Consider the following 26,874-nt stretch of genomic DNA (forward strand, 5'->3'; position numbering starts at 1 on the left):
ATAAATTATGATCTTTCTGGAATAACAGAGTAATATTTACCTTTCACTCCATCCATTTTCCTATCAGTAATATGTATATGCTTCCCAAGGTATTTAGGGTCATGAGATTTTATTTATATGGAGCTTCAAAGATGAAAAATGAAAGACATCCTGTCATTACTGGTGTTTTGGCTGAGTTGGTAAATGAAGCCTTGGGCTGGAGATGCTCAACCACCATTTTTCATGAGTGTTTTGCGCTGATCCCTCGTGCCTGGCACCTCACCTGCGCATCAGCTTGTGGTTCTAGGTGCTGGGACACCCAGAGGGGCATTTATGGAGAACTAGAATGAAAATGAATTTTAAATCCACTTTGCAGTATCTTTGCCCACCTGGAAGGCAATAGAGACTTGTGTCTTTTATTACTTATTGCAAACAGAAGGGGAAAATGTTTCATTTGGAAATGGCCATGAAATTTAGATGCCTCGTCCCTAATGACCAGCAAAGAGGACATAGCACAGAATGTATCAATAAAAAACAAGGAAATCCAACCTGTTAGGGACTGACACAGTATAATTAAATTTTACATTTGTTCCTGAAAGGGTATTGGCACAAACTGAGCTCATTAATTCGAAATTAAAGCTTTTATTCTGGCCTGCCTACGACAACCCCTTCTCAAAAGGCTCTGTTTGCTAGATACCCAGGTGGCATTCACAGATTTATTGTTATAGAAAGATACTTGACAGATTATTATCACTTCAGTACAAATAAAAATGAACGTTTGGAATTATGTAACCTCCTAAGGAGGCCTGATTCTTCATGATACTGTTCTAATGCTCAAGGTGTAAATATGTATGACTTTAGAACTTATACCTCATACAGTCCTTAGTCTAGAAATTGGCCAAATTCTGTCCACCATCTACCAGAGGTGGAAAATCTGCCCCAGAACTGTGACTGCAGTGAAACCTGACACAACAGAAACAAGGGGAACAGATGACGAGTTCATAATTTAAAGCAGGTTTATACAATACAGTGAAGAAAAAAAAAAAAACAAACCTATATGTCCTTTAAGTGTTGTATTTATATGGATTTTTTTAATTATTATCATACCAGATCTTTAGCCATAGCTCTCAAACATTTGTGAAAGTTACCATTATGCTTAACGAATATTGGTTAGATGCCACCAAAGACAAGTGATCTGAAGATAACTAAAACACATTATGAACTGCTATGTTTGTTGCAAGTTGAGCACAAAATAATTTTTGGAAGAAACGACAACTTCCTCTGCTTCACCTGAGGCGTCCAGATTTGTAATTAAAGCATGGGGTTCAACTCATGAAAACTTAGCCCTTTAGAAGCCATCTGAATATCTAGGTGCTTGTGTTCCCTGCAGTGTTAGCTCAAGGTATTAATTAAGTGTTATCCTTAATAAGGCATCCATACAACTTGACTTAAATAATTATTTAAATCTGAAATAGCTGACCTGGCACTATTATTAAACTAGTACCATGACATCTGTGCAGCCACAGTTTCCATTTGCAACCCATCTGCAGCTAATCTAATCATCCCATGTAGTCACACGTTGCTTTATAACCTCAACTAGGTTAACTGAGGTGGAATAATTGAAGCTAATTGTTGCAGCACAGACAAGCCCTGGCTAGATTTAGAACATTAAGGCATTACAGCACCATGTATCTATGCTAGAGGGCACTCACATTTCATTTTGAGCAGTAATACAGCTTGGCGTTTGTATAACGTATATCTTCAAAGCATGGTGCCAACAGTAACTTTCAAGGAGTGCTGTGAGGTAGGTGTGTACATCAATCCCTGCTTTACAGAGGAGGAAACTGAGGCAGAAAGGTCAAGGTATTTGACCCAGATCACACAGGAGTTAAAGGATGTTTAACACAGGTGTTAAAGGATAACACTGTGATCAAGACAACTTGAAAATTACTGTCCTCAAAAAAAGCCAGCTCATGATACATATAGATCCTTACATCTATGTGTGTGTGCGGATTAATTCTGGATGTGGCTTTTTATTTTTAAAACCACAGACCTTGCGCCTCTGCAATGCCTATATAGTAACAGATCATTCAGTAATAGGCTGAACTTTAGAGACACATGAACCCCGTAGGTCTCACAGGATAAGGTCAGCTTGAGGATGATTTTTTTTTTTCATTTTTCCTGCCCAACACTTATTTATTAGCCTTTGAGAGTTTTACTCCTTCATTTCCAAGTATTCAGTGAAGTATTGCAGTGATGTCTGCAAACACAAGAGGTCATGAGATTCTGTCTCCTCCCCTCCACGATGTTACACATTTCTAAGGACAGAAACCCATCTCAGAAGACAGCTCCTGCCACTGAGAGTTCACAGTTTAGAAAGGAAAAGGCTGAATAGGAACAAGAAAATGGAAGTGATTTGTCTATGGCAGGAGACAGGCAAAGTTTGTCTTGCAGGGGCTTGCAGCCAGATGTCAAGGCTTCTTGTCTAGACACACTTGTCTGAATGACTCCACCAACTTGCATATTTTGTGAGACTCTGAAAATGAACCATTTCATTTCCACAGTACAGCTCAACAAATTCTGCACATATTCCAGGAGTGTTTCTTAGGACTGTTTCATTTTGCTTCCTATGATCATTCATACAATTGTGTTTTTTAGAAGAATGTTGTCAGAAAACAAACACCCTGCTATTCAACACAGATGTGTTCCTGAAAAGCTCAACTGTTCCTTTATAGTGTGGATAGTGAATTTTCCCATGAGAATCGACATAATGGAGGGATGCATGCAGGGACTTGTAGAATACACAAAGTTTAAACACACAGGGACACCACCTGTGGCACAGAGGATGGAAAGGCAGGAAGAAAATCAAGGAGTGCTTTTCAGAGGAGATGCTGGCTTTCTAGGATAGATAACCTTTCTGAAAACTCTGATTCCCTGTTTTGTCACCCGTTACCCTTGACTTGTTTCATCTTGCTTCACCTGAAGACAATGCTAACAACTATGAGAATTTAACTCCTCAGGAAGGGGCAGCAAAAACTACATCAGGGTTCAGTCTCACAAGCTGAGTTCTTCTGGAGAACTGAATGATGAGAAAGGCTGAGAGAGTTGGGGTTGTTCAGCCTGGAGAAGAGAGGGCTCCGGGGAGACCTTAGGAAGGACACAGACCTGTTGGAGTGGGTCCAGAGGAGGGCCACAAAAATGATCAGAGGGATGGAGCACCTCTGCTATGAGTAAAGGCTGAGAGAGCTGGGGTTGTTCAGCCTGGAGAAGAGAAGGCTGCGGGGAGACCTTATTGCAGCCTTTCAATACTTAAAGGGAGCTTATGAGAAAGATGGGGACAGACTTTTTAGCAGGGCCAATAGTGATAGGACAAGGGGTAATGGTTTTAAACTACAAGAGGGTAGATTCAGACTAGAAATAAGGAAGAAATTTTTTACAATGAGGGTGGTGAAACACTGGCACAGGTTGCCCAGAGAGATGGTGGATGCCCCATCCTTGGAAACATTCAAGGCCAGGCTGGATGGGGCTCTGAGGAACTTGATCTAGTTGTAGATGTCCCTGCCAATTGCAGGGGGGATGGACTAGATGACCTTTAAAGGTTCCTTCCAACCCAAACTCTTCTATGATTCTATGATTCTATGATTCCATGATTCTATGATTCCATGATTCTATGTTCAGTCCTGCCACTTCATCCAGGAGACTGAACTTGCAATGGGAATATTTAATTGTGAACATTCTTGTTGCCTTTTTCTGAACAGCTATATTTTCGTTGACATCATCATCTTCCTCATATGAAACACGATCATTCAAGTGTGAGGGGTGACAAAAAAGTGTAATAATGATGGTTGCCTGGTCAGGATATTGAGAAGACGGGCTGGAGGACCAATGAACAAGTAGAGCATTACTGCAGTCACATCACAAATATGAGCTTTCAGAAATCACATTGCAAGGAAATAGGTTTTGATATCACTGTTGGTGCTACCCAACTGGGAAAACACAGCCATCACCATGAGTCTTATTTGACCAGTAGCCAAAGACAGTTTTGAATAGTTGCTATCAATGAACAGCTCATAATAAATTTTAGCTGTTAAAATTATGGAAAAGTTAATTATATTTTCTGAGAAAATGGTAATCTGTTTATGGACAATCTGGGCAGACTGCGTGCGTTGGATAAAGTATACAGTGTGAACCATAGTTGTTCAGCTCTTGTAATAGTCTGGAAGTCTCTTAGGATTTAAAGCAAGCTGAACAACTGACAATCTTGGAGGAATTCAAGTGTGGTTTTATAATATCTGGTTCAATAGACTGAACTGGATCACTCTCACTAGCAATTATGTGTTTCACCAAGCATCTGGAAGCTTCATTGATGTTTATATTTTCCTGCAAGTGAAAGAGAACGAGAGGTTGATTAGTCAATATTAATTACACCATGCTGCATATTTCCTGTGTATAATTAAATTTTTCTCTAGGCAACATCAAAAGTTTACTTTCCTTCATAAACAGCTTTTAAAATTTGACTGTATTAAATAATGCTTACTGTATTTTTTAAGTTAGTTAGGCTTTTTGTATATTATGATTCATAACTCCTTTAAATTATACACAGACCTCACTTTAAATTACCCGAAATTCTTGGTGATCTGATTGCTTCAATAAACTAAACAAACAAATGCCAGAGGGATGTTAAAGACAGATGCCTGACACAACGCTCAAAAATCTGTATTTTACTGCTTGAATAATGGTTACTCTGATTTTCAGATTATTAATTACATATCAGCAACTACAGCCATCAATAGCATTTATTTTTTAAAGGCTTTTCCACAATGTTAGGATGATTTCTGTATACACTGCTCACAATGAGACCTGGGATGAACCAGATTCATTAAATAACGTATACAATCGCAAGTTATTCACAACACAGTAAAAAATGTTCTATATCATTTGGAGTCCTCACTTCTTTTTTGTTGAGGCTGTTATCTCCAATGTACTGCTTCAGAACAGCTATATCACCATTGGTTTCATTTGTAAGACAGAAATCCTTACTCTAAGGGTTTAGAACGAAAGGCAAAGCACGTCCTTTTCTACATGTGCCTTATTTCAATGGCACATTTAACTTGCAGCAACCCTTACTCTGTTTGTAGCATAAGCAAAGCTGAAACAGCCTGATCAGTGAGACACAGCTCAGCACAGCATATGAAATAAGCAGTAATACTGAGTAAGGATTTTTTTTTTTTGGACAGCCACCGATAAGTTTGGAATAAAAAGTCAAGCTTTCTGGCATAAATGATACTTTTCTACTCTAACTATTGGCATTGATTACTTATTTTATATGACAAGAGGTAGAAACCTCACTGTAGCTTCAGTCTTTTGGGAAATTGCATCACACCCCCACATCCATACATATAGAAATGCATACAAATATACATGTATATATTTATGTATATGCACATACTCCTCTTGCTCCATAAAGATTATGTTTTTATTTGCAATCTAAAACTGCCCCAGGTTCCCAAGCTGAATCTGGAGCCTGTTGTACTGAGACCATAAACACCCATGCACACAATACCATGAAATCAGCAAATGCTCAGCATGAATTCAGCATCATTAGTAAAATAACCGGTAAATTGTAACATGTGAAACACTTTTTTTTGCATGTGTGTGTTCAAGAAAAGTCAGATGAGATGTTTAAGTATGAAGTTCAGCTATAAAAGAAAGAAACCAAAGTGCACGTGTGTGTACTTCAGTAGAGAAAGCACAATTATATGAAGATCAAAAGCTAAAGTAATGGATTCTGTGAGGCTGATTTCTATTCCCCTTGAAATCAACAGCAAAGCTCCACGAACTCCATTGATCATCCCTTTGCACCACAGTAACCTTCGGCTGGGGCTGCACGGCTAGAAGGCTCATCCCCTGGGTGGTGGATAGGGGATCCCTCTCTGGAGGGTGCACCGGATAAAATTGAAGAAGGTGCCGCGAACTAACGCAGCCTAAGGGAAGGCCACCCTGACAGAAGAACCACTGGCCCTCCAAGTCATGGGGGCTGGGCAGGAGGCCAACTACCTCCTCCCGGAAAAAAAAAAAAAAAAGTTGCAGAAACTACGAGCATCAACTTTAAAAAAAAAACCGAAATGGCGGAGATGGAGAAAATCAGTAATGAAGTGAGGAGGAGGAGATGGAACTGGATCGGTCATGTCTTGAGGAAAAAACCAACAGAAGACTGCGCTGTGGCCCTTGGGACTCCAGAGCTCACAGCCGCAGACCGATCGAAGTGGAAGAACGATGTTCGTGCCTTGTGTGCCTCCTGGCACTGAGAGAATTCAGATCAGATTCAGATTGCACCACAGTAAAGAGCTGAAATCTGGGGATCTAACTGAAGATGTTAATTAGTGCTAAGATTTCACAGGTTTCTTCAACTACACAAGTGAACTTAAATATTTGAAATTTGACCTGTAAAGAATATCAGTTGGCTGTAAAAACCCAAATTTTTAAACAAGTCATTTACATACTAATCCCTAGAAAGCAATACAGAGCTAGGAATCAGCTCTGTACTGAGATGTTAAAATGTTACCATATCACATGGCTCTGTCAGACCAGACAAGCAAATTCCTCAAGCATGCACCAAAAGTCTTTTTCAGAACACTGTGAAATTTTATTAGAAAAAACAGACAAAGAAAAATATCTCTCAGTACTGCTTTGAAAGCTGAAGACAAAACAGGATTGTTAAATTCACAAAAACACACATGTAAAAATCTTTTGCATTGTGTTTTCCTTTATTAATGGACTGATAAGCATTTCATTTACCCATGTGCTGCTTCTCTCTTGGAATGGCAGCATACATTTTTTTCAATAATGTCTTAGTGACTGTCTGAGATTGTGCCCAAATTGATTAATGTTCAGATGTATTAACAAAAACCCTCTTTGTTAGAGGTTTAAGATCAGCATTTTGTACGAGTGGTAAAGGGAGAAGGAACGCAAGCCCACAAATTATAAAATGGGTATAGGTGGACATCCCTTATCCCCACTGGTGATGGATGGAAGTCCATGTGCCAGAGCCAAGCCTAAAAATTCAGAAGGAAAAAACAATGCTGTTTTATTTCAGCCAGAACTCAAACCAAAGTGAAATTGGATTATTAAGCCTCTTTTTAAACCTCTATAGCTTTTTTGGGGAGGAAAGTCAAATTTGAACAGGCAAATATTGTTTTGACATAAAAAGTCAAAATATTTAGTTTTGGTAATATGAAAATTAAAAACTTCTTTTCTTTTGCATTGCTCTTTCTCCTTCTTAATGAAATGATTTACCAAATTTGACCCATATTCCTTATTATGATATTAATTGCATTTTGGATTGAGTTTGCTGTTTTCCTTGTAGGTGTCTGCCCAGATCTACTGAATATCTGTAAAGTGGAATTAGATACAGATAGACATCATCCCTGGCTCTGGCCATTCCACTTGAAAAGGCTTCTACTTTCAGTCCATGCCCACATTCCTCTCTGCCAGGGCACCATCCCTTCAGATGTGCCTGCTGAAGTTTGTGACTGAGCTCTTGCTTCTTCAAGAAAAACGTGCTGGTTTGTGAAGATTCGCTATTCAAAGCATTTGCACCCATGCCATTAAAATTCTGCCTTTCGTTCTGTATGAGAGGAAAGGAATAAAAAGTCCTGTCCGTAATGCGTTAGATCAGAGAGGCATTTTCTTATCTTGAACATTTATATGAACTGTCTAAGCTGTGCGGATGAAAATTTCTGCTGAGGTACAAAGGGAGCAAGAGAGGAAGGGTGACCCCAGCAGACAGTACAGCTGTTTTTGAGCTTGTGTCTAGCTCCAGCCTTCTCACATGGTTCAGATGACAACGGGTACGTGGTACAGATGAGAAGCGACATGTTAAGTCACTCGCTGCAAGGAGCCTGTGCTCCTGCCAACAAAGCAACTCCTGCTGGCCCAGCTCTATGCCTTGACCGCTTCCTTTGTGATGCTACTATTGCCTTTTGTTACAACTCTAATCCTACGGTGTCTACTCTATGTCCCAGGTCTGTGGATCAGACATGGCTGTACTCTGGTCTGTCTAATGAAATATTGATTTCTGCACCTCTCCTCCTACGGTGTGTTTTGCAAAAAAAAAAAAATAAAATCAATATTCTGCTAGGCAGTGAAGCAGCTGCAGACAGTAGAAGGTGATCTGCTATCCAAACACAGACACCCCTAGACATGGTAATTTTAGAGAGCAGGAGGTGTTGAAAGGCAATCTAGGGAAGGGCAGAGAAAAAGGAGCAGGTGAAAATCCACCAACAAATACAAAGAAACCAACAATCAGAGAGTAAGATTGGACAGAGAGGAATAATCGCAGACACTCTTCTAGTTGTACTGAGACATGGAAACAGCCCCAATTATGCCTAAAAATAAAATTAATTATGTTCAAAAAAGAAAGAAAATACAGGTGCAACAAGAGAGTGAAATGATGTCTTTCAGTGGGTCTCTGTGTTGAAATGCCTTAACTGTCATCTCCCTTATGACTCTTGTTCTACACAAAACACCACAGGAATTGTGATGATTGCTGCAGTTCAGACTTTTTTCTTTGCCTTTGCCTTCCCTGTCCCTTCCCCCCTCTCCTCTCCTCTCCTCTCCTCTCCTCTCCTCTCCTCTCCTCTCCTCTCCTCTCCTCTCCTCTCCTCTCCTCTCCTCTCCTCTCCTCTCCTCTCCTCTCCTCTCCTCTCCTCTCCTCTCCTCTCCTCTCCTCTCCTCTCCTCTCCTCTCCTCTCCTCTCCTCTCCTCTCCTCTCCTCTCCTCTCCTCTTCTTTTTTTTTTTTTTACTACCTTTTATATTCTGAGCAAATTCTTTAGGTCATACTGAGGGGCCTACTCTGCCTCCTTGGTGGAGCCAGTTCTGAACATCAAGATGTTCAGGGGTTACCTAGCTCCTGACATGGTACTAGATGCACCTGTAGTACTGTAGCTTGTTTTCCAGCCTGCTCTGAGGGCACTTTTATCTTCACAGTTCTCCAGACACTGGGGAAGGTCTGTCTATCTATATTACTTTTAAGGCTGCTATTACTCAGCACTGCATCTTTGATGTGCTTATCTTCACAGCATCTTTTTTGAAAGAGAAGTGCTGCTATGTCCATTTATCAAATGGAGAAAAAGCAGAGCCCCAAACAGAGGAAACTGCATGAAACCTGGTCTAGCACATGGTGGCTAGCTGGAAAGTGGGAGATGGCATAGTTTGAAGTATTCTCATGACAAGGCAGGAACACACCACCTTTCTTTCCCAAGGCTTGTGGGGGAGTTTGTACTGCAAGACCAAAAAGGGAGGGTCTTACCCATATTATGGTGCCTTTGTTCTCAGTCAGATCAGTCCTCTCTTCCTGCTTCTGCTCTGCTTCTCACATTGACATCCTGATTTAGCATGCTAGCTTTTATGAAACCCTTTCCTGGGCATCTCCCCTTGCCCTGTCCCCGAGATGCCTAACACATTTCTGTGATTTTTGTGCCTCAGTAAGCCCCAGCACCTGAAAGACACTATCATCACAGCCAGTGGTGCAAGAACTAAGTTGTAAATCCAGCCCTAAGTGATTTACCCTGCACCAATCTGCCAATGTCTGCCAGAGCAAGGACCTGAACCCAGCTCCTGTGATGGTGTCTGACTACTTGAGTCAGTCTTTCTCTTGACCCCGTCAAGAAGGAAAGCAAAAGTGAAAATCAGCACATGCTACTCTTTATTCTATTACCAAATGAAGCAAGGCAAAAAAAAAAAACCAACCTCTGAGCAATCTCTGAAAGCCAGAAAGGAACACTGGAAGACACAAATGAAATTACAGTTTGCTTTGTAGATCAACCTCCTTCAAATGTATGTTTTCAAAGGGCCGTTTTAGGGAAAGGACAGCAACTCGAGGCAGGGAAGTAGAGTTGCATGATTTAAAACATTTGAACCTATTGCTATGGGAGAAAATGTCATAGTCTTGTAATGCAACAATCAACTGAAGGGAAAATAAATACTTTATTGAATGTGTCTCGAAGCAGCACATAAGCTCAGCAAGCTGCTTTGCATTCTGGATTGCCTTCCGCCTTATCTGTCAGCTCTAATGCAGATGCAGAACATTAACATTTAGAACATTCCATTTTAATGTATGAAATAAATCCCCTCAGACAAGACTGGCTCTTAGCTCTTTGCAGAAGAAAAAAGGCCTTTGCTAGTTTTATGGGCCCGTCTCACTTCCAAATGAAACTTTTTTTCTTTGCCATGCAGATATCTTAGATTTGTCTGCCTGCTTGTTTTCTGGTATAAAACTGCTCCCTTTCTACATTCGGGCAGTTTCTTTCTCTGACTGAATCTGATGTTTCTGAGTCTTACCTTGAAAGTTAGGTTGAAGAAAAACATGTATGCAGGCATAGTTACCTAACATGGGCACTTGGAGAGGTCTAAGCCAGAAGCACTTAGAGACATGACCTTAGACTCTACTACTGGAGTCAAAGGAAATCAACTTCCCTTAAGTAAACATTTACAAATTCTGAAATATTCAGGTATTAGATGGGAACCTAGTGAGAATCACATATTTTACACATTTTACTTCTATAATGCACTAAAATCCAGGAGCAGGGATATGACTTTCAAAATGTTTTAACCTGCACTCCCCTGGAGCAAGGAATCTGAGGGAATGGCTCCTTTAGCAGAGCTCCCTTGGAAACCGCTGGCAGCAGAGTCTTATTAAGGTGTCGTGCCATACCGCTTTTAACATACAGGTTAAAAGCCATCTGGATGCATGAACATGAAATTCATGGATATGAACTGCTGTGACTGCAACCCTGAGAACAAGATAATTTCTGTAATTGAATTCTTAGAGCTGGTTGGATATTCTGCAACAAAATTGTTGGACTAAATGACATCCAGAGGTCCCTTCCACCTCAATTCTGTGATTCTGTGAAATTCCAGCTTTTGGTCGGCATTAAATAACGTATTTCATAGAAGTGATCCAGAGAGCTATAGGACAGCTCTAATACCAGTAGGATGATCTGAAGCAACTCCTCTTCTTTTAGTTACAGGAGACAAACTCTGCAGAGGATTCTGCACAGAGTGACTGTATATCTGAGCTGAAAGCTTCTGCCTTAGGTGTCAGCTTCATTTCTTGGTTTATGGCAGAAGCTGAAATATTTTCTAAGGCTCTGTGTGGTGAGATTGGAGGGGACATTTTTTTTAAGTGAATTAAAAAGACAATGTAGGGAGCTATGCATCCCTAACTGGGTCTGGCAGTCTCAAATGGATTGCTTTGGTTTCAGTTACCAGATCAGCAGATTAGCAGTAGTGTGTCAGCCTAATTCAAATACATGTCCAAACCTCGTTTGTCTTTATGGAAATCAAAACCACATATCTTGTTCCTCTGCAAGTCTACAGTATAGCTATTTTTCTTCAACTTTCATAATAATTGTCCAGTCACAAGAATTGAAGAATTTGTGATTTAAGCAAGGGATAATAGAACTTTGTTCGTGCTCAGAGCTCACTGGTAAGACAAGCAGAATTGCTGTCCTTGCTTTATGGAAGAAGAAGCTGGATCAGAAGAAAGAGTGACTTTCTGAAGGTCACCCAGTAGATTAGCGGCAAAGAGGACTCCTGATTCCTAGTGTAGCATTTGGGCACACTGACACACTGTGGGCTACCTGTCAGACAAAAGCTGGAGAAGGGACATGTTGTTATCCACCTTTCCTGGAGGAGGAAACATTCTATAACTTTTCCCTGGTCCAAATAGGATGTGTCCAAATAGCCCACGGACTCAGTGCTCATTCAGTCTCCAGGCCACAACGCTCAGCAGACAAGGAGCTATGTGCTTCGCCTAGGGTCTGAAAGGCACAGCTACCAGCCCTTCTGGGCAATTTGGACAAAAAGTGAATGCCTTTTCACCTAATTCTGTATTGCTGACAGCAGAATTACAGCAGGGAAAAGAGGAACTCAGGCATAATAACAGCACAGCTATGGTAAGGTATTTCAAGTAATTTCTGCAGTAGGTATTTTCAAGCACATTTAGTTTTGCCTGACTTGCCTGTTCTGATGCACAAATTCTGTTTTCATTATAAAGTGATAATAAGCTTGAAATTGCTGCTTTTCTAATCCTAGTCAAAAACTCACCTCTTTGAACTAGGAATGGTGGTGAAAACAGTTTAAAGGCTTGGAAATGTGAGTGGAGCTTTCAGCTACTCTGGCCACGTTAAATGTGTGACAGGAAGGAGAAATTTCCTTCCTTTAAAAAAATGCATCTTTCACAATAGCTGTGGTAATGAAATTTATTAAAGAATTTACTATTAAGGGTTATTTTGTGACTATCTGGGGATGTGCCTTTTAGACTGCAATCAATATGAATAAACCAAATAACCGTATGTAAAAGAGACCAGGCTCTCCACTGGATACATGGCGATATGTGTAACTTATGACTATACTGCATTGTGCTGTTGCCCCACAAGGCCCTTCTTACACGGCAAACCATCAGATCAAGTTCTTCAGTCTTTGTAGGGAGCAGAAGATTGGAACAGGCTGAGTATTTCCTTTAGATTAATGCAAGAATCAAAACTAATACATGAGAATGCGTTAGGTGGCCAAATGTTTTATATTTAAGTTGTTAACTTAAGAAAAACTGCACCAGGGAATAATACAGTGATGTTTTTTGGTGTAATCTGCCAGTGTTACAGACAAAAATTTCAAGCTATTGACAGCCTGAAATATGGTAGGTACATATATAGCATGATACTTTCTGCAAGGCAACCAGAACTAAAAGATGTATTTTTATAAATAATCACCTTTGTTTTTCCAAAATGCATAAATCATATTCAGCTTGTTCTGAAGGCTATAACATTTCCACGCACATCTCCAGAAAACCTCTGGAGACCTAATTATTCCAGGATACCACAAAAAAGAGTTATTCCTTATTTGAACTACTAAAACTGCTAGCTGCAATATGATGACTTCTCTGTCAGTGTTGTTCTGCTTCAGAAAAGAGTTTCTATTCTCTATAGTAACCATAGCTAGGTTTTTATTTTCCCCAAATCAGATTTCAATTATTTAATATGCCCTAGGCTGAAAGAATATCAGATATATGTTACAACCAATACTTAAAAATAGTAGTAATAATAACTTTTGTTAATGCATAGGTTTTACTTCAGAACTTAGACCAAGTGGGGAAATTATTCTGATCTAACTTAGCCTAAATGTTGTGATTCTACCGTCTTTAGTGGAATTATTCTTCTTTGCATCATTTTAAAGTAAGGAGCCTCCAACTCTGGGTGGAAATCAGGTGTGGGGATTGCAGAATAACAGGTCCTAGCCTTTAGTTTATAGCAGCAGAGAACAGTCTGATAACAGAGCCATGTGTCCTCAACTCTCACTGCTCCCTTCACGATGGCTTTTGAAGATAAGACTTGTCATAGCTGGATTTCTTTCTGTTCCTGCATGACTGCACTGGTTATCTGAGGACTGCTGGGGTTTCTGAGTTAAATAAAGTAAGAAAAATCTAGATATTTCCTTTGTATAAAATAACCCTTAATTCTATGTGGCTTAGAAAAACTTGGACTGTATTTTCCTCTGTTGTGACTTTGTAAAATTTTAATTGTCCTTTACACTTCCATAGCTCTGCCCAAGACTGGCTCCATCATCATGGCAAAAACCCTCTGCCACCCTTAAAATTGTATATTCATTCTCTGCCATGACCTGCAATGGTCCTTGGTACAATAAATATGGTTGTTCTTTTTAAAAGGTGGACAGGTGTTTGCTGGGGACTAATGTATGGAATTCATGGTACAGATTCTTTTCTCATAGGCCAAAGAGCAGTGACCAGCTGCATGACTTCGCTGGTCCAAACACAGAATAATGAAACTATGGCCCTGTATGTTTTAAACTATGGTCCATCCTGTTTCCTCTCGTTCCTTTGAAAGTCTTTTAGATGCAGGCATTTTAAAACAATCTGTTATTCATTTCTCTCCACATGATTTTTGTGATGGTTTTGACCTCAGGTCTTAGTTTTCAGTGAATTCGTTCTTGTCTCCAGGAAATGTAGACCCACGTACATGTCAGAAATGAAGAAAAAGTAACTCTGAAGAAAACAACCATATACAGTGTTACACATCACTGGTGAACTGGATCCCAAATACTCGCAACCAGATATTTCATGTTATTTGTGGCCTGAAAGACAGTTAGACACCTAATGGAATATTGAAAAGGGGCAGAATATGTAGTTCTTATACAAATAATAATAATTTGTCCTGTAATAATACCCTCAACTCTCCACATCTTCTTCTTGTAGCTGCTATTCCAAATACTTTGCTCTCTAGGTTTTCTTTTTTTCCTGGAATAATTAGCTTTCTGCTATAGTTATCACGAAGAAGCTGATGTAAGAGATCTTGGCCTGTTTCTTAACCAGAACTAGACACTGTCCATAGTAGAAGTTTGATCATCCTAGAGAGGAACACTGGATTCTGGTGGCCTCATCCAGCACAAATCAGCACAGAACCACAGACCTGAATTCAAACCAGGTCCTGCAAATGCAGGAATGAGAAGTACCCTGTTTATAGAGCAAGATAATTTACACACTATCCTAGACCAAAAGGTCTCCCTAAAAATGGCATTTTGAAGAAAGAGTGTCTAGTTTTGAGAGCCATTCGATAGGAAAGCAAAGGCGCTGACCACAAAGACATCTCAGCCCAGAGTTCATGCAATGTTCGAGGCAGATGAGGACATGCTACTAGCCACCTGCTGTTACTTCTGCTGATTACAAGTGAGACTTCTTTTAAATATTAATGTTTAAAGAAGGAGTCAAGACCAGAAAATACAAGTATATACTCCAAAGGTTCTTAAGTAACTTTCATAAAGTACTTAAAAGAAATTAAATCATTGAATGTAGAATTTTGGCTTTCAGTCTGCTAGCAATCTAGGTCAAAACAGAGCTAGTCTGTTTATATTTAAGACATCCAAACGTTCCCCAGAGCTGTTAATGATGGCACCAGCTTTCATAATCGGAGAATACAATAAACACGATATCCATTGAGCTGTTGTGTTCAAATCAATATTTCACATGTCAGCTCTCCAAATCTTGCATGCATTGAGATTATCTGAGAAATCTCAAATTGATATCCAGGACCACTGTACCTTGGGCCTTTATACTCTGAAAGTCCCAGTGCCCTTCCTGATTTTTATATCCATTTTCTTATAGGCACCCAGGAAATCTGTATCAAGGCAAGGAATTAAACCTCAGAGCAGCTCATTCGGCACTTTTGATCTTTCCTTCCTCCCTAGATATGTGATTTTTTTAAAAAGGCTTTTGAGAATGAGAGCTTATAACAGTAAGCATCGTACAAGCACTACAATAGACTGACTTTTTTCTGGAATCGAACACAATAAAGCTATTGTGTCAAATCAGCATTTCTCAAGCAAAGTGGTCATAAAATATTTAGAGATAGCATTCACTGTTAAGAATTATGAAAAATATCCTCATATCATTCATAAGAGGCAGCTTTTGTGCCTTGCCAAAGGTCATCTTTCTCTCCAGGCTGTTACGCAGTAAGTTGTTGACCAGTTACATGCTTTACTGCTGGCCTATCATATTAGAGCAGCTGCATTTCAGAACATGCATATAATTTGCTTTGCAATAAAAGGCTTAAAAGAAAAAGAAATGTATTAATTTACAAATTCGCCTTTAATTAATTCCACCAAGAGAGGAGCTTTGCAAGGTACACATTTCGACTGAGTGAACTATTTTAGGAACCAATTTCCCTGTATTTGGAGAAACATTTAAAAAGAAATGGAAACATTACCTTGGCTGATGTTTCAAACCAGCCCACAAACCCATTCTCTTTGCAGAACTGATCCATCTTGATGCCGTTGTTCATAAGAACATCTATTCCCTGGTCGCATTTGTTTGCTAAGAGGACTGTTGGCACAGGTTTGCCATTTGGAAGAACCAACTTAGAGTCCAAATCTTCCTTCCATTTTGTCACTGCTTCAAATGTTGCAGGTCTTGTAACATCAAAGACAATAAATGCCCCCATGGCCTCTCTGTAATATACCCTGGTCATGTTTCCAAATCTTTCCTGACCTGTGATGAAGAAAGTAGGAGAAAAAAAACACCACCTTGTAAAAATCACTGCTTCCAATCTAGGTCAATATTTCACATAGCACGTTTTCTAAGAGAACATTACTGAAGGTAGGACTTCCTTTTGCAAGTCTCCAGAAAGCTACTCTTCGTCTAAATAATGATAAGTACCATGCTGGACTCATTTGTATGAAAATGCAAGAGAGTATAGCATGAGAAAGCAGTTTTAAAGCAAACATCCAAGGAAATTTAATAACTTTAAGACAAGCTCAAACTTCAGTATACAGTCTTTTTAAGCTGCCAGATTTCTAGGTATGTGGACAGCACCAAGGGTCTTGGTGTATGTTATAGGACTTTAAACAGAAGTCACAAAAAATTTAGGTATCAGACTGGAAGCTCCTTGATACTATACTATTTTGTGGGAAACATCTAACACAACTGATCTGCTCATGCATGAAGAGGATCCTGCGTATTCTTATGCAAGTGATAATAATCAACAGTAACATAATTAAGCTCTGGAGCCATACCAGGCATTAGAGTCATTATGAACTTACTTTTACTGGCAAACTAAAACATAGAGGTGAGAAAGGTGAATTTAAAGCCTCACAAATGTGGAAAGTGTTCTAAGAAATAGCACAGCAGTAGCAATATGAAGAGTTATTTTGCTCCAGTGAAAAGATCTGTGAGGAGACGTTTCACACCAGATCTGTTCAGAAGCTTTATGGTTTTATTTGCTGAATTCAGTGTTTTCTGGGAAGATATTTACAGTGTTTTCGTGAGCTAACAATATATTATTATATTCAAACATGGATATTTGTAAATATCTATCATTTTATACAATTAACAGTGTAAAAATTAACACAATTGACGTCAGGATGTGGTATGTTGATCAGCTGTGGGTTTGTTAATATATATGCTGTTTTCATGAGAACTTTGAAAAAATGTTTCTGAGAATGGAAATAAATTACACAGAATTTTTCTTGAAGTGAAAAAATAGAATTTCCATTGATGTCTACTGCTGAGCTGTGATCTGAAAAAAAAAGAATTACAAATTCCTGAAACATCTCAGAACAACAGCAGTCTTTAAGCAAGACAACTCTTATATTTAACCATATGCTTCCAGAGCTGAGAAAACATGCTATGAAAATAGACAACATTCAATGGAAACCTGTTTCCAGCCTTATTTTCCCAATGTGTGTAATTTTGAGTAGTTTAGGAAGACAAGAAGATTGGCAGTCTGCTCTGACCCTAGGAATGTTACCTGTAGAGGTTTTATCTGATGGAAATTGTGCTGTAAAATGTAAAGGCTGAGTTGGGAACTGAAGAGTGCTGATTACTGGACTTCTAGACCATGCAGCTTCATTTAATGGAAATAGCACTGAACGCACTTATGGGGTCAACAACATTTGTTTGTGATGTTTATCTTTGGTTTTATGCACTAGCTGTTGCAGCAAGGAGAAAGTCATTCACATGGTACAGAAACCAAAAGTGGATGTCTGTCTGCTCCAAATTAACGTTAGATTTTTTTTACTTTAAACAAACACTGTGTCCCATTGACAAAGCAAGATAGAAATATATCATTTCTGGGAAACATGAGGTCGCATTGGAAATTTCTTATGGCTATGCTTTATTAAAATGTCTTATGATTCTTATCAGTGGGCTAATCAGATGAATGGCTGTCATGTGCTGTTCAATAATCTCCTTGTTGAGCATTTGTTTTTCAAGAAGGTGCCTTTTTTTTGCAAGAAGGTGCCTTCAAACAACAGTCAAGGTCTGATTAGAAACTTAGCAGTGAGGCAAGCAGCAACATATACAATTAGTTTTGATGTATATTGTATTTCAGTGATACATTTTTCATACAAAGTTATTGAGATGCTTGTGCCGTAGATGAGATGTAGATGATGTTAGGACAGATAAACTCAGGCCTTACACATATTTATTGGGACACAAGTCTCTAAGATAGGTAGGACATGTTGTCATAGAACATGAACTAAATTATTAACTTGCAGCATAAAATCATTCCTCACAAACAATCAAAGTTATTAGAAGAATAAAAGGCTCCTGTGATGTGATCTTCTGGCTAGTAGTGGCCCACAAAGTATGTATGACATACGGTATGACACTGATTCCTCCTCCTGCTTCCAGCTGCTTTGGCAGATGATACCTAGGTTTTTCACTGCACAGGAATGCCACCGTGTTTGTAAAAGCAGCTTTATGCAGGAGGACAGAGCTCACCAATTTCCATTATCAATCACTTCAAAGAAAGAGAAAGAATGGAGCTGCTGGCTGAATAAAGTGCCTAAATCCTTTCTGAAGCAGTCTTTTTCCCCATCAGTTGCAATTTATGCCAACATACTTGGCATAAAGACATTATGCAACTTTGAACGGAAAAAGAGGTGGTTTGTAAACCACAGACTTTTAGTTTTATGTCGTTTGCATAATGGCTTTACTTTTATTTAGTTTACATTGTGAAAAAAGTGATCTCTAGTGTTTGCATTGTGCTTGGAGAGCTAAATATTGTGTCTAAGGATCCAGGAGGACTCTTTTTTCCAAAGGTTCTCCCTTATGTGAAGAAACACCTATCTTAATAGATGAGGTTCCTAAAACTTTTTTATTTAGCAGAATTACTCATCAAAATAGGCACTGCTTGATGTATTAAAGGTGTCAGAATCTGACCTTAGATTTTCAGCAACACAATGGCTTAGGCAGTAATTAGGCTAGAAAATAGATCAACCATTAGGTATTCAGTGGTATCTTGCAGGCAGCCTTGAACATTAGAATCTGTTTTATTGCAAGAAGGGCTAGGGAAGATGGGGTTTGCTTTTCATTGGAAGGGTCAAAAACTTGTGAAATGTTTGTTTGATCTGGCCCATTGTACTTTACTGCATCCCTTGCAAGGCCACTGGCATCTGGCATCAAACCCCAGGAGTCTGATGGCCTTTGCCCACTGAGACGGTGCTTTGCGTTGTGATTCATTAGCCCTAATTTCGGTTCCAAAAAAATTAACTGGGTGTATCTAAGATTAGGGTCCCTTGGTAGTCGGAGACTAAGAAGAGATATCTAGAGGGCATCTTCTTAGCAAGGATAGACATTTAAGAGTGGTCACATAAGCTTCATATTTAATCTTTACCCTCAACCCCCTGGCAAGCCCAGGGTGAGTACCTTATACTCAGATGGTTCAGTACAAGATGTCTAATTGCTAAACTAGATGAATCCTACCCCACTTTGAAGTGACCCAGTGAGACCAAGGTGCTAAAGCAACAAGATTTCCATTAAAGGGAAGGACTCCCTGTCTGAACGGCACCTGCCTGCACATTTATGCCAATCTCAGTGGCACCTCTGCAGCAGGGAAAGGTATCATTTCATGGGCTTAACTCGATCAACAGCTGAATCTTCATAGTTTATAAAAATGCACCCCACATAAATTTGCCAGCATGACTTGTACGAAATCTACAATTTCCATTAACCACTATAATATCTGATAAAGTTATAAAAACTAATGATAAAGTGCTAAAACTCAGATCATTTCCACCATCTCGCCCACAGTATCTGAAATGTAGTGCAAGATAAAAATTAGAACTGCCTAATGCCCAGTTTTACAATGGGTTTTACTTCTTGCCACCATTGCTCATCTTAAGAAGCAAAAGCTTCTGGGAACCACTGTGCTTTACAGAGGGCCTTTAGCCAACACTGAGAAGCCAAAATTGTGGAGGATATTTAAACATTTTTTTTACCTTTCACTTCAAAATAGCTTTCAGAATTTTCACCCTTGAATTCAAGTCATTGTCTTTATAGACTGAAACTTAAGCCAGCCTTGAGATGGTGCTCACCACCCCAGAATGTGGAAAAGCAGGCTGTCAGCAGGATCAGGCCAATGGATCCGACCACAAAACTATACTGAAATAAAACCATCACAGCAAGGAACTTATTTATGTTTGCAGAACAGTAATTTCAAGGTAACTTAGCTTAGAAATCACCATGACTATCTTATTTATCCATATGTACTGCAATGCTTAGCAGCCACTAAAATCCTAAATTGCTGAGGATGTGCTGTGCCTGGCATTAGTGAACAGTCCGTTTACTCCTTCTGGAGCATAATAGTCTTAAAAACTTTACAATTACAGAGACTTTTGCCTATATCTGTGCAAAGACTGCTGTTTCCAAAGGTGAAAGTTGCAGGGAAAGGAAACGAAACTGTTTTTTCACCACTGGTGGTGTGTGGATGTCTCCAATGCATTGGACCAGCTGTTTATGAGATGAGAACCAACCTTGTAAAAGCAAACCAACATATTTTTGGTAGCAATGAATACAGCCCACACATACGCAGCAGGAGGGATAATGGTGATGCTGACATGGCTGTGAAAATGCAGCAGGGGAGGGGGAAGGCTCTGAAGTGCTCTCTGCCCTCTGCTGCACTCACAGGACTGCTCCCTGCAGTAAATCTGCAGCTAAAACTGGTCTTCAGAGAAATCTCAGGGCTGTGTGGACACAAAACACGGACAGTACCACTGAGAGCAACCTTTCAGAGAAGCGAAGAGCAAATACATCCAGCTCTGCTGTCTGCAATAGCTGGTTTCTTCAAAAGCAGACCCAGCATGCATCTGCAGGGCCACCCCCACCACAGCAGCCTTGTTCAAAATACAATTAAGAGTTTCTTTTAAAGCTTTCCTTCTAACAATCTGTTAATGAATTTAAAGGACACTCACACGGAGGCTGCAGAAAAGATAAGGAAAAAAAAAATTGACTGAGGAGCAAGGTTTAAAGATGTTTCACACAGCAGTAAAGGTGATGGCACACTTTAAGAGGGACAGGAACACCAAAAATGAGAATTCGGGACATTCAGTGAAATAAAATGGAACTGCTGGGAGGAAATTAAAGACAAGGGGAATTTTACCATGTGTATCTCCTCCCACACAAAATAGTGAAAATTCAGTCACTTGAAACTTTAGGCACTTCACTGGATCAGGCATAAATTCATAGATTTTAATGCCAGTGTGTTGTTACAGATATCATAACATCATAAACCATGAAGTTTTGTCCAATTATTCCTGTTTAACACCCATAGCTTCAGGAATATATTATCTGTTAAAAAACCCCAAGTCTTAATGTAATAATATATGATGCAGAACCTACCTTATCCCTGAAGTACTTTTTCTAATGCTTAGTTATCCTTATTGTTCAGCATTTATCTCTCATCTAAATAAATGCAGTTTCAGCATTTAGCTATTAGATCTCATTATAGTTTTCTTTACCAAATTAAAGCATAGAGAAAAATATGTTACAGAAATATAAACTACATCTAACTATGAAATTAGATGGCAGCAGATGAGCCAAATTTGTTTATTCTTCTTATGTTTATAAGGGTAAACAAGGGTAAACTACTTGATCCTACCATGGCTGGAGTATGTCACTCCTCCCATGAAGTCACCATGTATGTAAATCCTACTAATAATGTAAATAAGCTTGACACTGGTTTTACTCAAAATATTTTTGAGAAAATTATTTCTAGATTGTTAAACAATTTACTACCCACTGATCCAGTGAAGTGCAAGGAAGAGTACACATTGCACTTAGTAGTAAGTTCACTGGCTGTATAATGGAGGGGGAGGAGAGGATGTAAGAGCTAAAATGATACCATATATATATATACATACACACACACACATATATACATATATATTCATATATTGATGCATTCTCAGCATTTGCTTCAATTCAAGGTGTCCTAAATGCTAAGCCAACATCCTTCATCTTGGTTAGAGACTGAAAATTTATTGCTTTAACCCCCAAAGAGAAACATGACCTAATAACAGAGATTCTGCCAAAAGAGAGAGGATGTTCTGAGTCCAAAGATTTTATTTTCCTCCCTCTTATCCTCACATATTTCTGTTTTGCAAGTGATGATATATGACCAGCCACAGCCAGAATAAAACACTCCCATTCCCTCCATATTTCCAATCAGTTTTACTTCGCTTTCATTTTTAAACACCTTTTTTTCTCACCAGCCAGATGCCTTATTTGTGATAACTTCTGTGCCAGCACCACGCTGATCTGAATTCAGTGTGTTGCTTACAGAACTTATTTTCTATGTGTAGCCATCGACGGCTAAAGGTCCTTACACAGAAGTCATTAAAATGAGACAGCAACTCTTTTTATTACCAGCCACTGTCTTGACCCTCACAGAGATGCTTTGAATTGAGCAATTCATATGAAATTTAGTACTATGCTGTAATTCTCTCTGTGATGTGTGATAACTCAGAAAGCATGCTAGTCATTCAGTACTACAACTTGGCGTAATTGCTTCTGCAGCCTGACTGAAAGCTACATCATATGATCCGCCAGCACATGATTAGTAGTGTAATAAATCTCTGAAACAAGGCATGCAAATACATTCTTTCAGTCCCTGATGCATTCAGAATTTGCTACTAAATGCTTTTTCTCATGCAGCGAAGTTTTGCTGGATGCGTACATATTTATGGTTATAATCGGTCACTGGCGAGCAATAAAAGCAATGCTTTCCCCATTATTCCAACTTTGGATAAAGAAAACTGAGCATATATGTATTTAATATCATAAAACTACAAGACTATATTGGTGTGTCAAAAAGTTGAGGTTATGCATGTTTTGCATAAAGCAGTGTCGTTGCATAAGTTTTAGCACCTTGGTGCCAAATTCAGAGCTCAGACATCAGGCAGCTAAGTGTAGAAGAAAGGCACTCCCTCCGCCGATAAGAATGTCAAGAATTTTCTCATTTCACTAGTTTTACTCGGTGCTGTTCCAGACTAGATCACTGAACCCACAGCTCAGGCCACAGGCTGGCACAGTTACCTAACAGCTGATATAATTTTCACCTCTATTCCCTACTTAACAAATGTAACGTCTAAATTTAATTGAATTTTTTAAATGCCCTCATTTTTGCTGTAAGCTATTGTGTTATAGCTGTACTTGGATTCTTACGTACTCTAAATGAAAAATGATTACTTACAGCATGTGAAATATGCCATCAAGATAAACTTTTGTTTTGTGGACTGAATAAAAACAATTAATTCCTAGTAATGGGAGTGGCGAAAATAAAAAGTTGTCGTTTTAACTGGAAACCAAATATAAAAAATCTGAAGCACTGACAGCAACAATGTCAAATTCTCTGATTTTTAATTATGTAAGCATGCAAGGATAGCTGGACTTCTTTATTCTTTTTCTCCCTGCACAGAGTAAATTATCTTTTTTTGCTTGATGTTGGAATAAGGACAAGTAAACGTGAGTAAATACATTTTTAACAACCAGGATTATTGTCAAACAGAAACAGTTCTTTTTTCAAAGCATGTCAGAAGTTGTTTACATTTCAGTGGGCCAAAGGAAGGAAGGTAGGAGAGAGAGGAAGGAAAGGAAGAAGGAAGGTATTTCGATAAAGTAACTCAGTGATACATTTTCCTTATTTTTTTAAACTATAAAAATCCCTCATCTCTTCCACCAAATTAAATAGATGTAACAGGAAATTCTTGTTACTCTCCCTCCCATCAGAGAGATCTGTTAGTCTGATGAGGGAAGCTGAACAGCAGCAGCTGCAGGGGAAGAATTGGGGCATTTGGAGAGAGGTGCCTGTGTCCCCGCATACATCTAAGGGCTTGGGAGAAAAATCAGGTAGGGCAGGTTTCATTCTGACACCCCTTGTTTGGGGGTCTGCTGGCTTTAGGGAAACTCCAAAATGTCAATTTGCACTTGAAGTTTTCTCTCCTCAGTCTCCTCTCCCTCATCGCATAGGCACTGGTAGTTTCCAACTTAAAGAAGAGTACAAATGAATTTGGGTCTATATTTTGTATTGTCTCTGGACGGGTTATGGGGCAAAGGGTTCTCCTCTGTACTCACCCGCAATATCCCAGAGCTGCAGCCGTACCACAGTCTCAGCATCCCAGCTCAGCACCTTCAAGGCAAAGTCCACCCCAATGGTGGCCCGGTAGTGGGGGGAGAAGTTCTGGTGGACATAACGTTTGATGATGCTGGTTTTGCCCACTCCCAGGTCCCCGATTACCAGCAGCTTGTAGAGGTGCTCCTTCTGATTGTGCTTCTGCATCTTTCCTGTGGCTGCTCCCTGCAAACTGATTGCATGCTCTGCCCGAGGAATCCTGCCAGCCCGAGGGGGAGAGAGGGAGTGAGGAACCAGGGAGGGAAGGAGAGAAGGTAGGTGGAGGCTCTTTCCCTTTGTACGGAAGCAGGATCACCAGGTCCAGCAGGCAGCCCTGCTGGGAGATGAAGTAAGCAAGGGACTGGGGGAAGAAAGTCTCCCAGAAAGTTTTGTGCGTATGTGTGTAAAGGTCAGCACGAGGTGTGTCTGGGATTAGTCTGACTACTAAAGACTTTGCAGGAAAATTCATGCAACAGTTCTGTTCCCTATTTCGCTCCTCGCTGGAAGGACAGCGTTTCTGTTGTGCACTAGTTTTACATACTTTTTTTAGTCACTGTCTTCTTGGTGATAATTTATCACCCTGTGCTTGTTCCCAGACATCTTTAAAATGCCAGTCACTGCAAAAACGCAGAAATCTCCTTGCAGAGGTTTCACGCCTCCATTAAAGTGCAAAAATTAAGCCAGTGTGACTTTAACTTTGGATGTGATCTGGTTTTAATCAAAGAAAGTCAGTGTGAATGCAGTTATATCACTAGAAGTGGCAGTTATAGCAATATAAAGCATCTTTACGTGTGTCCATGCTAGGAGGGCTGTGCAAATTTAATTATAACAGATACATATTTTTAAGTTTCATTAACATAATTGTGACTGTCTGTCTGTACCTATAAGTATGCTCACATCTGCTGAATGCAGCACACAGCTCATGCTTTGTTTTTTTTCATACAACTGGGATCTAAAATGTAAAAAAATCCAGATTTATCCCATGACTCCGATAATCAGAAGTTATGAAAGCATAACAGCATTAGAGCATATGAATGCCAGTGTCTCAATGGTCCTCTGTTTTCCAAAATAAATGATATCAAACTTGCAAACAATTGAACACCTTTGAGTAAATCATTCCACAGACATGAATGACCCTATATGTTAAACGAAGAACACAGTGAAAGTTTCAACTTGGCAGCTTAGCTGGAGATTCCTATCCATTGCCTAGAGGTGTTTGATTCTTTTAATAGCTTTGATGGCAAGCCCCCAGAATTTTAATATTGTGTGAAACTCATCCATGAATGATTTTTACATTTATTGATGATCTTGATAAAATGAAACCACATTTTACACTTATTGAAATATTATTTGATGGAGTTCTTATCAAAATGTGCACTGAAATGGCATTAGAAATTTGTCATCTATCCAAAATGCTGGGTTTTAGTAGACAAAGAATTCAGAACACTTATGTTATGCAATCTTTTATAATCAGTCTTTAAACTCAGACTTTAGTTTGTATATATACACACACAAAGGGGAAATGGGTAATTTGAGGAGAAAAATATCTTATTTTCCTTGAAACTGTCTATTTTTAATAAGGCCTTTTTTCAATAAGATAAATTCTCTTTCTAAAAACAAGCTGTCATTTGTATCCTTCTTTTTGGAGAGAAAATTTTAAAGGGCTTAGCCTCATTAGCTACAGATATCATAAAAGACTACAATTTGAGAAGCAAACCAGTTCACTCCAATCAGTTATTATCTTTGCATGATTCAAGGTTATTATTGTTGCTACTGGCAGTGTGTGGTCTGTGAATCGTACCTTCACAGCACTGCTGTTTTCAGAGAGGATCCAATACCCAAGCACTTCTAAGCACTCACAATTCCCCTCTAAAGTTGAAGATTTCCTATTTTAGATGTTAAAAAAAGAACAGGCTGAGAGGGTTCAACAATTTAGGAAATGATGAAATTGGTGTTTTGAATGAGGTTGAAATTACATCTGATCTTTTATCCTTTGATGATGGCCAATGCTCAGAGAACAGTTCATGGAAATCCCTCTGAGCAGATATTAGGTAACTGGAGGTCTTAGGCTATTAGTAAGTGTAGTTATAGGCCTACACCCAGATGCATGAGGCTTTACCTCTCTTCCAAAGTTTTTGTTAGCATTAGCTATAATAGCTCTGGATAATCATGTTATTTGTTTATGTTTCCAAGTCTTCTTTGAACCTGGCTAAATTCTTGGCCCCAGCAACACCCTGGTACAATGAGCTCCTCATAGGCTTAATCAAGGTCACCCTGGGATGGTGGCAGGGCTACAAGTGAGGTGTTCAACAAGGTGTTCAGATGTGGCGTGAGCATGTAGGAGGCTTTGTTGCATTTAGAGGAATGATTTGCTGAGCTACAGTGAAGGATGGACTGAAGTGTCTTGCTGAATGAAAGCTGTACCCAGATCTCTAACTCCGTGGTGAATTGGCTTTTATAGGCACCGTCTGCTGAATGCTCCTGAGGCAGGATAAGGCCCTCAGCCCTGCTTTGCTCCATCTTTTTGGAGGACTGTTGCCACGCCCTGAACTATGTCTACTGGTTTGGCTTCATTGTCATCTGGTGGCACCGGGGCAGGGAGGTGTGGATGTACTGCTCATTTGCAGCTCTGCTGCAGGAACAGTAAGCACTGTCATGGGGGAAGGCAGATAATTTGGGCTAGTCATGTCTTAAGCAATCACTGCAAGACTCGTTTGACGATGCCAGCTGATCCCTTCAGGCACACAACCAGGTTACTGTGACTCAATGATTTGCTACAGGTGGAGGTGTCCAGGGAAGAGCACTTAGCCTGGAGCTGCTGCAATGTAATCTGTCTTAGCTGAAACCACAGTTAAAGGCAGCTAATATAAACCATATTAGCTTGCATTTGCCACCCACAGGTAGGTAGTTAGCAAGGCTCAGCTGACATAGAGT

At 39.5% G+C, this 26,874-nt stretch overlaps 1 protein-coding gene across 1 annotated transcript; it reads right to left on the reverse strand.

Annotated features, from left to right (window-relative positions):
- Window positions 1-4,206: 4,206 nt before the first annotated feature.
- On the reverse strand, window positions 4,207-26,202 carry RAB38 (RAB38, member RAS oncogene family; the record flags this gene model as incomplete). The annotated part of the gene is made up of 4 exons (XM_082305053.1): window positions 26,174-26,202; window positions 23,904-24,160; window positions 15,760-16,040; window positions 4,207-4,359 (listed from the first exon to the last, which is right to left on the reverse strand). The coding sequence occupies exons 2-4, from the start codon at window positions 24,106-24,108 to the stop codon at window positions 4,207-4,209; spliced, it is 639 nt and encodes a 212-aa protein (XP_082161179.1). The 5' UTR covers window positions 24,109-24,160; window positions 26,174-26,202.
- Between the last annotated feature and the right edge of the window lie 672 nt (window positions 26,203-26,874).

This window comes from Platalea leucorodia (genome assembly GCF_965183815.1).
Source record: "Platalea leucorodia genome assembly, chromosome: 2".
In the NCBI taxonomy this organism is placed as follows: Eukaryota; Metazoa; Chordata; class Aves; order Pelecaniformes; family Threskiornithidae; genus Platalea; species Platalea leucorodia.